Genomic DNA, 14,599 nt, shown 5'->3' with positions numbered 1-14,599 from the left:
TTTAGTTGTGCAGTTGTGGCTGCCTCAATGTCCTGAATTGATTCAAAATGGTTTCCTTTCATGGTCATTTTGACTTTGGCAAAGAGCGAGAAGTTGCACGGTGCCAGATCCGGTGAATAAGGTGGATGAGGACACACCGTAATGTTTTTATTTGACATAAACTGCTGTACTGCTGAAGCAGAGTCTTTCTGTTGTGATCACAATATACGGTGAATGCTGCTGCTGAGTGCCATCCAGCAGAAAGGCAGGGATCTTCAATACGGGAAGCCGCCCGTCAAACCTTAGTAACGGTGTGTGACAAGTTTCAGCTTGGTTCAGTGCAGTCGGGTGTGAGCTACATTTGAGAGAAGGTGTATTTTAAAGTTGCCGTAAATCATCCTCCATCATGACAATGCTCCGTGTCACACATCGCTTCTAGTATATGGCAGTTTTTGTCAAATAAAAACATTACGGGGGCAGCTGGTTAGTTCAGTTGGTTAGAGCGTGGTGCTCTTAACAACAAGGTTCCCAGTTCGATCCCCACATGGGCCACTGTGAGCTGTACCCTCTACAACTAGATTGAAACAACTACTTGACTTGGAGCTGATGGGTCCTGGCAAAACAAACAAACAAACAAATAAATAAATAAATAAATAAATAAATAAATAAATAAAAGTTAAAAAACATTACAGTGTGTCCTCATCCACCTTATTCACCATACCTGGCACCGTGCGACCTATGTCTCTTCTCTAAAGTCAAAATGATTCAGGACATTGAGGCAGCCATGACAGCGCAACTAAAGACACTCACAAAAGAGGACTTCCAGAACTGCTTCAGAAAGTGGCAAGAACGATGGGATAAGTGTGTTTGAAGTGAGGGGGAGTATTTTGAGGGGAATTAATGGCAGTGTGTCTTTTACTGTAATATATTTTTAAATTTAAACATTCACCATATTGTTTGATCATACCTCGTATATTTTCCCAGTGTTCAGAAAATAGTAATTTTATGTAAAAATATTATGATCCCAATTAGCGTTTGAAACTAGCTTTACTGCCAGCTGTCAAGTAAGGAGTTTACATGATCTCAGGCACTTTATTCAATGTTCTGCCCAGGTTCCGAGAGGCAGCTGCTGACTCAGTGACACAGGTAGGACCTCACACATACACTCCGTCTTCCTTCTCGGGCGTCGAAGCAGGCCCTTTTAAATCTGTCTTACACATTGCGCTTCTAGTTAAGATTTTGTTTGAAGAAGGCTGTTGGATGCTTTATGATAATGACGACGACAGTGCTGTGATGATAGGGAAGGGGAAGGTAAGGGGGAGAGAGGGAGAGAGGGAATAGAGGAGGGAAGGGGGAAAGAGGAAGGGAGAAGGAGGAGAAGTAAACATTTTGGATTAGGGATGAGATAAGTTTCAGAAGCAGACTTGATCTGCCAGTTCCATGTCATCTTGTGCAAATGACTTTTGGAACCCGATTTCCTCTTTCGTAAAAGGGAAGGTGGACAGCATCTCTGGATCCTGTGAAGTGCTCGGAATAGGTGCATCCTGAGTGCACGCCGGTGGGAGCTCCCTGCCTTGGCCCTGCCCGTGTCACACCCCTGGGGCCAAATGGTCTCCTGAAGAGACATGGCAGCCTGACGTTGGTAAGAAGTTACTCCATTGTGTCAGAATTTCCCTCTGGGTTGAATGGTACCAACTAGGCTGCTTGTGGAGATTTAGAAACACAGTTTCTCAGGTTATCAAAGTACATCTGCTTGACAGTTGGCAGGTGGCACTTGGGTTTATCATGAACCAGGTTCTCTTTCTTGGGATCTGCCCATACAGTACGTTATTTGACAGGCAGGTGAATGTGATTGGATCCAGAAAGAATTTCCCCCCCAAATGTCTTAGGCACTAAGAAAAAACTCTGAAGCATGTACAGAAGCATGTAGTGTCTGATATGTGTCTTTTATGAGGAAAAATGGATCGTTGGATTCTGGCTGGACAGCTCTTTTCCTTGACCCAATCACTAAGCCAAATTTGCTAGATCAATTCAAAATCTGATTTGAGAGGCTATCAAAGACAAAGGTTTAAATAGTGAAGCACATGATATAGTCCAGCAAACCATTTTTTCCCTTGATATTACACCTAAGATGGCCCCTAGGGTTAATGGAAGAGATTTTCTTAAAAAGTCTTTTAAGACTTCTTTGCTTACTATTTAATTTTAGTCATTCCAATTCATATTCTAGAATTCAGTCCTAGGCTCAAACCTGTTTGTAGTTAAAATTATGCCAAACTGTTTTCACTCTTGCAGTGAGGTGTTCTTATTAGTGAAATGATCTGATTATTAGATGTATCATTATTGCAATCTTAGGAATTGATTTTGCTATATAGCTCAGTAATTTTCTAGGTTAGAGGAACCGGGAGGGATACTTCTCAGGTAAGACCCCATGCCATTTTACTCAGAGAGGTGAACACAGGAGATGTGAAGGCCACATAGGGACAGGGAGAGCAGAATAGTCAACAGGACGGAGGCAAGAAGAAGATTACCACACTGGCAACTGCACAGAAGCTACAAGTGAGGAAAGTCAGGAATCGTAGGGGTCCTCATTCACACACTGTCCGCAGCTCCACCATGATAGGCCAGTGGGAACCTTGGTGCGTCAGGCTGGAGGCAGACAATTACTTCAAAATAATAAGTTACTTGGCATGAAATGTTTCATTTATCAGGTAGGAGCATGAATTTTGTGATATATGAGGGTATTATTGCTTAGGACAAGGCTTTCTTTCCTAATTGGAGGTGTTTTGTGGGCCTACTATTAGCATATCAGCGGATTCCTCTCGTGTTGCACTGCAAATTGCTGATGAACTGCTTTTATGTATGCAGAGCTGACAAGTTGCCTCATTTAGAAACAAACAGTAGTGCTCTAAGGAACCAGTCACAAGTTCAAACTGACATTTAGAAATTGTAAACCCACAGACTTCATGACAAGTAATGCTGTCAGTTTAAATTATAGCATTTCTACCTAGAGATAGGATAAAAAAGCTAGTAATATAGCCTGTGACCAGTGTATTAGAGAAAGATTCTGCTCTAGTGAGCTGAGAGATTGTGCTATTTGGATCTAACATTCAGTTGCACTTCTTTTCGCTTGGATATTTTCTGGGTGATCAGCCAGTGTGTGAAGGGTTGACACTGCGAATGGTTGTAACAAATGCATATTAGTTCAACCAAAAAAATAAATAAATAAATAAAGGCTGTATTCTTGGTTTCAGGGGAGCATTTTGAGTAACTGAGTTAGGAAACGAATGAGTTTTCAATTCTCAAAGTACTTGATGTTAACACGAGGAAGTTTAGCAATAATTTCACTATCTGGAAAGATTGAATTTATATAAAGTAGGTGGAAGGAGGGTAGGATGAGTCAGGCTGAAGAAAATAACTCCCTCCTTAATTTTAGTACCTCCTAGCTAAGTACTTCCCCATCATCCCTGTTGTTACTGTCTGTCTGGCATTTTGATGTTCCCCCAACTAAATCAAGGAATAAGCTCTTCTGTAGTGAAAGTATATATATTTTTTTAAATTTGATTTAATAAAGTTTTATTTTTCAAAATGTACAGTGGGTGGGACCTGTTTTTCATGCATCTTCACCAGCAGCTGGGACATCCCCACCCTTGGTGTTTTCGGTGTGAATTACTTGAGCTCGGTGCGTTGAAACTAATTTAATAAGTCCTTTCCTAAGGAGCTCCTGAAGGGCTGCCCTGGCCAAGGAACCGCGGATGTTCAGTCTCTCAGAGACAACAGCAGGGGTTATAAGCATATAGTTGGGAACTTCCTTACAGAGTTTGTCATATGTCGCTTTGTCAAACAAGACGAGGTTTTTGAGCTTGTCCCGAACTTTGCCTTTGGACCACTTCTTCTTTTTGGCCTTGCCTCCAGATTTGTTCACTGGATTTTTGTCTTTCTTGGCCGACTTTCCAGCCTCTTTCTTCTTCTTGTCTTTGGGCGGCATGGCGAAGTGCAGATGGCAGTGGCTACCACTGCAGCTTCACTAAGACGTCGGACAAAAAGGACTGTGAAAGTATATTCTAATGCGGGTAGCATGGTTTCACTTCTGGCTCTGGAGTCCTTTGTGAGTGACATTGGGGGTCCAGCCTGGTGAGCCAGTGTGCATACTGGATGGGGTACATTGGGAAAAAAAACTAACTTTACACCTGTTTCTTTTTCGTTTTTACGTCTACATGTTTATATAAAGCTAGAATTCTAGAATGTAAAAAATGAATTGAATTTTTAAAAATCTGACTGGAATTGACAGAAATAATTCCCACCTAATGACTAAAGTGGTGAAGTGGTCACTGTTCTAGTACCTCCCATCTGCCCTTTGCGCGGGAAACGTGTTACGGCTTGGAGTGCAGGGATGTCTGTAATGCCTGCTCTTCCGTGCTTTGGCAATGCATTGTTCCTTCTGAGTCAGGCTTTTCATCTTGTAAGGTGAGGATGCCTATTCATCTCTATTTATAAGTTTATTGTCAGACTAAAATGAAACTGGAACCCTTTTGTAGGGCAGGATGTTTTATGCAGGTGGTGGTGTGATTATTACGAGTATGGCCAGGATTGGCTTCCAGTGCAGTTAACAAGATCTCATGGAATTTAATGTGGTGTGGTCATTGTCTTGAAATTCTGCATGACTGTATCTTTCAATTTGCATTTTGTAAATGAAGTCAGATGGGGCAGTGGAGCATGTGCTGGGGGCATGGAGCCTCCGTGATCCAGCCTTTGGCCACTTCTCACTTCCTTGGGACCAGCTCTCAGTTGCTTACTCCCCTGCCACTGCCCAGAGACGGCTGCCACCCTCCACTCCTGGAAGGGACTTGAGTGTGGACACAGGAGGAGTGGGATTTGGTGTGTGTTCTCCCCGCCATTTGTGGGTGGTGCCCTACGAGCACCCTCGTCTCCTAGGGAGAACAGTAGTAAGTAGCAAACAGACCACCATAACTTATTTAGAGAGAGACCACAGAAAAAAAGGAAAAAACCCTCTTCCTGCTTTTAAACAAGGGACCCACATTTTCACTTTGCACGGGTCCCCACAAATTATGTGGCTGCCCCACAAAATGTGTAACCAGGCTTGAGTATGGTAATTTTCAAATTGTGCCCTTCAGAGCTCTAGGATTGCTCAGGGCCCCTTCAAGGCCCCCAAGGGATAGGTAATGGTGACTTTGATGAGAGTTGTTTGGTAGGGGTGGGGTAGGGAGCAGCCAGATTGGAGTGTGTAGAGCAGTGAGTGAAAGGTGAAGATGTAGACAGCAATTGAAACAAACTTGTTCAAAGAAGAGCAGGGAAGAGCGTGGTAGATGGAGTAGGAGATAAAATAGAGGGAGAGTTCTTTATTTGTTGTTTGTTGTTGTTGTTAATTAAAGAGAACTGAGCATATTTAAATGTTAATAAGATGAAGTTAGTCGAGACGGAGAAGTTAAATATAATTATTTCCAAAATATTTATTGAAATGTATCATTTAGTTTTTCTGTACATTCTTGAACTGAGATTCAAAAGTTTTCATTTTTCAAGGCAACAGAAGGCGCCTTCGATTCTATTTTTTCTACCCAAACGGGGGAGGGCAGTGTGAGCCCCCCGAATGTGGCTCAGGGCCATCCATATTTGGCTGTCTTTTTAGCTGTCATAGGACTGGTGCTGGAGCAGAAGGCCACACAATCCCTCCTTCTTAACTCAGCAGTGCAGCAGGGTGATCTCTGCCCTGCATGTGTTTGGGTATGAGATCTGTTGGGATTTTGAATACTCAGTTATGCAGCCTGCTGGGGGCAGCTGTCATATTGGCTCCGTCAGGTATCTTGGATAGCTCTTGGCAGTGACTACTATTCTTTGACTCCCTAGGGAATGGAAATTAATTGGCTCCTACTTAAATAGAATATTTATCAAAATTTGAAAGTACAGTAATCTTCCCCTTATCCGCGGTTTTACTTTCCACGGTTTCAGTTACCTGCAGGCAAACGTGGTCTGAAAATATTAAATGGAAAATTCCAGGAATAAACAATTCATAAGTTTTACATTGCATGCCATGCTGAATAGTATGATGATGCTTCTTGCCATCTTGCGTCAGGATGAGAGTCATTTCTTTGTCCAGGGTATGCAGGTTATATATGTTACCTGCCTGTTAGTAACCTTGTAGCCGGCTCTGTTATCACGTTAGTTAACAGATATTTTGAGAGAGAGAAAGAGAGACAGATACTACATTTACATAAATTTTATTAGTCTATTGTTAAAATTGTTCTGTTTTATTATTGGTTGTTGTTAATCTCTTACTGTGCCTCATTTACAAATTAAACTATCATATGTGTATGTGTGTGTGTGTGTGTGTGTGTGTGTGTGTGTGTGTATGAAAACACATAGTATCTATAGGGTTCAGTACTATCTGTGGTTTCAGGCATCCACTGGGGGTCTTGGACTGTATCCCCATGGATAAAGGAGGACTAATGTAGTGAATTGGAATATTTCGGATTACTATATTTTTTGTTTCTTTATCTATAAAATGGGAATAATAATCCCTACCTCACAAATTGTTGAGAGGATTAAATGAGATAATATATGTAAAATGCTTAGTAGAGTGTCTAGCACATGATTGGATACTTGAAAAAATATTAGTTTTCTTTCTTCTTCTTCTTTTTTTTTTTAAAAAAATTAAGTATTGTGTGGCTGTACCTTGTATGGATATGCCTTTCTGGATGCAATAGAGATGGTCACAAAAATTATATGCAAAATCAATTTAAAGTTTTTAATTATGTTGGATGAAATTTCCATTGAAAGAAAGCTTCAGTGAGAATTTCTTTTCCAAAGGGGGTCTTGGGGAAATACTTCTGTAAAGAAAATATCTCCAATTTATTTATTTGCTTATTTTTTAAAGGTTTTTTTTTTTTTTTTTTTTTTTTTTAATTGGGGAAGGGGAACAGGACTTTATTGGGGAACAATGTGGACTTCCAGGACTGTTTTCCAAGTCAAGTTGTTGTCCTTTCAATCTTAGTTGTGGAGGGTGTCGTTCAACTTCAAGTTGTTGTCCTTTCAGTCTTAGTTGTGGAGGGTGCAGCTCATCTCCAGGGCCAGTTGCCATTGCTAGTTGCAGGGGGCGCAGCCCACCATCCCTTGCGGGAGTCGAGGAATTGAACTGGCAACCTTGTAGTTGGGAGCCCACTGGCCCATGTGGGAATTGAACCAGCAGCCTTCAGAGTTAGGAGGATGGAGCTCTAACTGCCTGAGCCACCGGCCGGCCTCCAATTTATTTTTTAAAAATATTTTCTTCTCTAGCATTGCTTTAAATAAAAGTAAATTTTAACTTCTATGGATCTCCCTTTTCTTATCTGTAAATTTGGGATAATAATAAGAATCTGTAGTATAGTATTGTTATGAAGTCAAGAATGGTGGCTAGCACATTGCAAGTGCTCCATAAATATTAGCGTAATTATTGTTTTCATCAACGGCATATTATTTTGAGATTCTTTAAGGATCCTGTGGTTTTAAACACTCATATCCACATTTGTGATAATAAAGTAGTATTCTTTGTTCTTAAAGATATTTAAGACATATTAGTTTATATCAATAACATTAGATAGAGGCATATTGTGAGTCACATGCCACTTCTCTGTTTACTTGTTGTGGCAAAATATACATAGCATAAATTTTAGCATTTTAACCGTTTTTAAATGTACAATTTAGTGGCATCAAGAATGTTCATAATTGTGCAAACATTATCACTCTCCAGTTTCAGAACTTTATCGTCACCTAAAACAGAAACTTTATGGCCATTAAATACTAACTCACTCTTCCTCCTTCCCCACGTCCCTCGCAGCCTGTTTTCTACTTTCTGTCTTTATGAATTTGCCTATTTCAGGAACATTATATAAGGGAGAACATACAATGAATGCCCTTTTGTGTCTGTCTAATTTCATTTAGCATAGTGTTTTCAAGATTCAGCCATGATGTAGAATGTATCCAAATTGCATTCCTTTGTATGACTGAATAATATCTCATTGGATGTATAAACAACATTTTATCCATTCATCTGTTAATGGACACTTGGGTTGTTTCAACCTGTTGGCCATTGTGAGTAATACTGCTATGAACATTGGCATACAAGTCTCTGTTTGAGTTCCTGCTTTCCATTTTTGGGAAGTATATAAGTAGAAGGGGAATTGCTGGATCATATGGTAACTCTGTTTAACTTTTTGAGGAACTGACAAACTGTTTTCCATATTGGCTACACCATTATACATTCCAACCTGCAGTGCACCAGAGTTCAGTTTCCCCATATCTTTGCCAACACTTGTTTGTTTTTTCTCCCCCGTGTTTTGATAATAACTATCTTAATGAGTATGAAGTGGTATCTCATTGTAGTTTTTATTTTCCTAGTAACTAATGATATTTAGCATCTTCTCATGTGCTTGTGGTCATTTATATATCTTGGAGAAATGTCTATTCAAGTACTTGACCCATTTTTATATTGGGTTGTTTGTCTTTTGTTGTTGATTATAGAAGTCCTTTATATATTCTGGATATTAATCCCTTATCAGATATATCATTTGCAAATATGTTCTCCCATTCTGTGGGTTGACTTTTCACTCTCTTGATAGTGTCCTTTGTTACATAAAAGCATTTAGTTTTGCTGATGTCTAGTTTGTCTATTTTTTCTTTTGTTGCCTGTGCTTTTGGTGTCATATCTCTGAAAACATTGCCAAATCCAATGTCGCAAAGTTCTTCCGCTATGTTTTCTTTTAAGAGTTTTATACTTTTAGCTCGGCTGTTTTGGTCTTTGATCCATTTTGAGTTAATATTTGTATATGGTATTAGGTAAGGGTCCAGGTTCATTCTTCTGCATGTGGACATCCAGTTTTCCCAGCCCATTTGTTGAAAAGACTATCGTTTCCCCCATCGAATGGTCTTAGCATCCTTGCTAAAAATCATTTGGCCATATCCATGAGGATTTATTCCTGGGCTCTCAATTCTGTTCCACTAGTCTATATGTCTGTTCTTTTATTTTTATTTATTTTTATTGTTAGTTTCAGGTGTATAAAAATAACATAATGATTAGACATTTATACCCCCTCACAAGATGATAACCCCCCTCCCAGCCTACTACCCCTCTGACATCGTATACAGCTGTTACTATACCATTGACTATATTCCCTGTGCTGTACTTTACATCCATATGTATATATTTATAGTTGACATTCGATATTATTCTACATCAGCTTCAGGTGTATAGCTCAGTGGTCAGGCTTTTACACATTCCATGAAGTGATCTCCCCAAGAAGGTCAATAGTCATTTGGCATCCTAGAGATCTTTACAATATTATTGCTTATATTCCCTCTGTATGTCTGTTCTTATGCCAATACCTCACTGTTTTGATTACTGTAGCTTTGTAATAAGTTTTGAAATCGGGAAGTATGAGTCCTTGAACTTTGTTCTTCTTTTTAAAGATTGTTTAGGCTATTTGGGGTCCCTTGAGATTCCATGTAAATTTTAAAATGAGTTTTTGTTCTAGTTGCATTTAATACATTTATTCATTTTAACTTAAAAATAGCAGATTGAAAAAATTTGTGAGTCTCAAAAAAAATCCTTAAGGCTTCCTGTATTTGCCAATATACAAGACAATACAAAATACACTAAGTTGATTTATAATACTTTTTAAAAATCATACTCCACATGTACAGTGATACGTGATGTAATAAAATTGATCTTTGTGTGTAACTCTTAGGGTGCCTCATTATTTTAAAGCTATGTCAATATAGAGGCATTGTCACATGGTGAACTAAGAGTAAGGCTTTTAGAATCAGACCCATCTTTGCTGGAATCCTAGCTCTGCCATTCACTACTTGTATGACTTTGGGTAAGTTACTTCTCGTTGAACCTGGGTTTCCTTATTTGTAAAATGAAAATAGTAATAGGGTTGTTTTGAAAGTTAAATGTAATGACATAGAAAGATTTTAGCACAATGTCACACACACTTAAATACTCAGTAAGATAACTATAAAAAAAATTCAGGCCAATATGGTTTCTTTTTAATGGGGCTCTCCTTTTGGGTAGATGTTTGATAATGGAAGAGTGGGCAGCTGGTGATGTGTGTTCTGCCATCTTTACCTCTAACGAGCTGCGTGATTGAAGACGATTCTGGGCTGGGATTTTCCCATTTGTGAAATAAGGTGTCTTCTAGCTTATAACTCTTTAGTTATAGCTTTCTGTCATTTTTCTCTCTCTTCTGGAATCCTTGTTAGATGTATTTTGAACTATCTTGTTCTATCTTCCCTACATTTTGGGTGATTTCCTTGAGTTAATCTTCCTAGTTACTAATTATCAGCTGTGTATTGTCCTATCCCCCAAGTAAGGTTCCCCCCTTCTTTTATTTCTAGAATTTCTATTTCATTCTTTTCAAAATCTCCCTAGTCATTTTTTATACTGACTTTTTTTTAAACCTTATTCTCTTCCTTTATCTCCGTCAGCATTTTAAACATACTTGTTTTCCAGTTTCTTTTAACCTATTATGCCTAACTTTTGTGGGCAGATTCTTTCATCTCCATCACCACTCTGCGTGGAATTTTTCCAGTCCCTATTTCACAGGCAGGCCTGGGCGACTCCTGGTTTTATTCAGGTACGTAGTTTCTGTCCGTTGAGCGGCGCGTGAGGCCTGCAGCCTGGCGTCAGCACCCTCCTCCTGTGGCTGTGCCTGTGATTGATTCCAATACTCTCTCTTCCTGGGAGCTTTATTGGCTTCAGCCCCTGCTCACCACTCTGTCTTTATTTCCTCTTTGTTTTCCAGCACTTGGGGGATTTCCCTTCCGTGGATATGAGCTCAGATATGTTGCCTAAAATGATTTTCATGTCTTCTACCTATTCGGTGTTTTCAGATTGAGAGCTGTGTCTTTCCACAGTAGAACTTTTTTGTTGCTTAATTTTTGTTTTCACGTGCATTTTTCCCTTTTTAAATGAACTACATAACCTATTTTAATTAAAATGAACTGAATTAGAGGGTAGGTCATAGGGGGGAGAATACCCAGAAACTAAATAAAACACAATCTAGTTCAAAACTGCATCAGGAATTAGTGATCCAAAGAGAGAGGTAAATATCAATAAGCCACTAAAAGATATTCTTGGACAGAATCACTGAAAGGCCCCCAGGGACCCTTCTGAAAGGAGAGAGCAATTTTATCAGCTCCTCCTGTATCAACCATTTGTGTTTTTTCATGAACTTCAGCTCCTTATCTTTATAAGCAGACTTTGATAAAAGATTGCCGACTAAGTAGTGTGTTTTTTCTTGACTTCCAAAGCTGCTTTAATTTTCTCATAAATACCAAGGTAATCTCACTTAAACTAAGTGCCTCCTTCATCTCTGGCAGAGCCTATTTTTCTGCTCTTCAGCTTGAGGAGGGTTAATATTGGTTCTGAATGAACATCTGCTGGCCCCATATTGACACAGGAATAAATTATTCAGCATGTAGTATTTGGGAATTTAAAAGCTCCATGATGAATTCTACAAAACTATATTATGTCTCTGACATTCTAGGGTTTCATTATTTTGTCTTCAATTATTCACAAAGGCTTTTTCACCTCTCAAAGCTTATATAGAATTCTTCAGATCAAGTGAGCGTAAGGCTGAAACGATGGAAGACTGTATTAAGACATGATGTTCGCCTTTTTGTTTTGGTAGTAGTTTTCTCTTTAGGTGGACGCAACAACCCTTTCTCTCCACAAATAAAATTGAGATCTGTTTGTAATGAGAGTGAGGTCTTTTGTTTGCAGACGCTGGTTGTCAGGAGACTCTCTGTGCAGTGTTGTCAGTCCTTTCCTGACAGCTCTGGAGAAATGTTTCTTGCAGATGATAACAGTGATTCTCAAACTTCACTTAGTATAAAAAAATTATCTGTTTCCTATATGTGTATAGAATGTCGCTTTAAGGTCTAAAGTCAAGCAAGGGGAGGGGGGGTGTCTCCTAAATACCCCTTGAATCTTTTTCTGTTTCTCTACTGTCTGTGCATTAACTCCGGCCCTCTTTGTTTCTGATTGCATTGTTGTGATGGCTGCTCACTAACTCAGGGATTCTTGAGAGAGAGAGAAAGAGAGAGAGAGAGAGAGAGAGGCCCCTTTAGCAGTCTGGTAGAACCTATGATTACAAAAAGGACTGATTATAGAAATACAGTTTCATCCAAGGAATCCTGTACAGCTCAAAGTGTGAAATAACTTCTATTTTAGCCTAATCCAGACCTCAAAAAAATATTCCATCAAAACTAAAATTTTCCAGTTTTGTGATTAACTCCAAAGCAAATTTTTAGAGTTTGAGCAAAACACATTAAACCATGAAAAAAAACAACTTTTTTTCCCCAAGGAACAGATAACTAAATACTATCAGTACTCTTAAAAGACTAGAAATTAAAATAAAGATCAAGATTTTCTTACAACATTAATCATACACATAATGCCTTCTATTTCTAAAATTGCTGGTAAATCGACTAGATGCACAGAAAGGATAATAGAAAAATAAATTGATATAGCTATGAGAAAATTGTACGTTATCTGGAATTCAGTTAATGTTTAAACTTGCCACTCCAGTACTGCTCTTCTTTAGTTGCTATTTTATAGACAATGTGTGTAGAAAGCGACAAAGGTGAGAGATAATGGATCTGTTTCTCTCCAGTGCTTGTATTGTTCTCTGCTAATGAGTTAGATATGCAAAGAAGTACATTTATTTACTCTTTGCACCTTCCCGATGCATATTGGACAGGCACGCTGGTGTTGTACATGAAGATAACATTATTCTCTCATCTTCATTGTAACATAATGCTGGGTTAATTTTTTAGAAGTATTGGGCACTCTGGGAGATTAACAGTAATGCCCTGGCATCACGTCATTCATCCCCCTCCCCTTTTTGCTTTTTACCAACTTGTTAGTGGGAAGTTAATTCAAATCTTTTCTGGGTTACAGTAAGAAATTATTTGTTTTCACATTTTGCCCTACATACATAATGGCATAAATTATAATAATTGCTTACATTTGTAGCTGACTGTTTACAGAACATTTTTACTTATTTGATCTCAGTTTATCCTCCCAGTGACTTGTGACCTAGGTATGTCAGACATTATTTATCTCTGTTTCATCGAAGAGGAAACTGAGGCCCAGAGAGGTCGTGATGGCCTAAGGTCTCAGAGTAAGTAAATGGTGGAGCTGAAATGGGAACTCGGGCTTCCTGGCGCCTCTCCAGTGCGCTTTTCTATTAACTCCAGTCAGAGAGGGTTTGCTCTTTGCTTTCTCTGCAGAATCCTTTTGTAGCGCTCAGGCAGATGGATGGGCGTTTGCTCAGTCTTGGTAATGGACATGGATTATGTCCCCATATGCTTGGTAGGAAATCAGTGACTATACTGAACATTGTCCATTTAAAATATTAAATTGCACCAAAACTTACGACATTTAAAGTGCATTTACAATGTAGTTAAGATAACAATTTCATCTGTTCCTATGTAATTACAGTGGTTTTCAGTCACTTCAATTTAGCAAGCTAGGAAAATATGACCTCTGGCTTTGTGGCCTTTCATTTCGCAAATTGTGTGTGTGTGTGTGTGTGTGTGTGTGTAACTAATGAACTTGGGGAGGTTTCATTACTTTCTGCTCCGCTTTTCCAAGGGCTCTAATTGTCTTTACTGCAACCCCCAAGCCTCCTCCTCCTGTCTGCTGACAGCAGTCAGGATTTCCATGTGACATAGAGCAGTAGATTATTGATTTTGTTTTTTGTGTCAGGGCACTGTGTGTGTCACTTGAGGTGGTCTTGTGGGCATTTAGGTCATCAGTGATTATGCACAGGGCCCACTTTAGCTTTAGCTAGGAAGGAAATGTCAGACAGGAAAGGACGGGGACGATTCTTTTAAGAGTTAACATCAGGGAATGTATACTAGAGAGAAACACTGAGCTGTCACTTCTCCTCCATGTTTCACTTTGATCTCCAGTTGGCATGTTTAAAGAGCCTGACATTTCGTTTCTCTGTGTTCACTTGAGCAGGGAGTACGGGATCAGAAGTCATCGATTGGTTAGCAGTAGTCTATAACTCTTAAGGAGCATTTGATCATGAATGAAAGCTCCCTATGTTTGGATGTCAGCCCCCCCAAACAACTGGGTTTATCTACAGCCTGTGGAGGTCTGTCCTGTTCTGATTGAAACTTGGGGAATTTGGTCTAGTTCCACTAGGCTTCAGGGAAGCCTCACCTCCTCTCAGGTGACAGTTAATTCCAAGGACTCTAGTAAATCTGTGTGCTTTATCTTGGGCTAAATAACCTCTGGAGGCCTCCTAGATTGGGCCAGCCTCTAGTGCCCTGGGCGACCCCCAGTGTGTCCTTTATTGTCTCTTTCCCTGGGCCTCTCAGCAGTCTGCCACCTTTCTGTGACGGGAGGCACGTGAGAGGACCTGAGGGCCACTGTGCATGCAGGCTAGGGCTAGAAGTGCAGCTCTTGCTTTCATACTTTCTTGTGACAACCTGAGACCACATTGATGAGTTCTGCCGTGGTTCCTAGTGTCTAAGACCAATGGTGGTTGTCTTCTATAAACTTTACCTGAGGGGGAATCTTCTGTTACAGCCCTCAAGGACGAAGGTGAACCATCCA

At 39.6% G+C, this 14,599-nt stretch overlaps 2 protein-coding genes across 4 annotated transcripts in view; one reads left to right on the top strand and one right to left on the bottom strand.

Moving 5' to 3' along the window:
- Nucleotides 1–14,599, top strand: part of TTC28 (tetratricopeptide repeat domain 28) — a 624,117-nt gene that overhangs the window by 272,943 nt on the left and 336,575 nt on the right. The gene's annotated exons all lie outside the window — the stretch shown is intronic.
- Nucleotides 3,590–3,964, bottom strand: LOC117017338 (40S ribosomal protein S25-like). Its single transcript, XM_033097464.1, has one exon. It carries the CDS (start codon nucleotides 3,962–3,964, stop codon nucleotides 3,590–3,592), a length of 375 nt encoding a protein of 124 aa, XP_032953355.1.

Source organism: Rhinolophus ferrumequinum, chromosome 25 (genome assembly GCF_004115265.2).
Source record: "Rhinolophus ferrumequinum isolate MPI-CBG mRhiFer1 chromosome 25, mRhiFer1_v1.p, whole genome shotgun sequence".
NCBI lineage: Eukaryota > Metazoa > Chordata > Mammalia > Chiroptera > Rhinolophidae > Rhinolophus > Rhinolophus ferrumequinum.
The sequence above is the reverse complement of the archived record's forward strand: the minus strand, read 5'-3'. Positions and strand labels throughout refer to the sequence as shown.

Coding starts and splice junctions, on each gene's coding strand:
- LOC117017338 (XM_033097464.1), bottom strand. CDS start 3,964: ATGCCGCCCAAAGACAAGAAGAAGAAAGAGGCTGGAAAGTCGGCCAAG.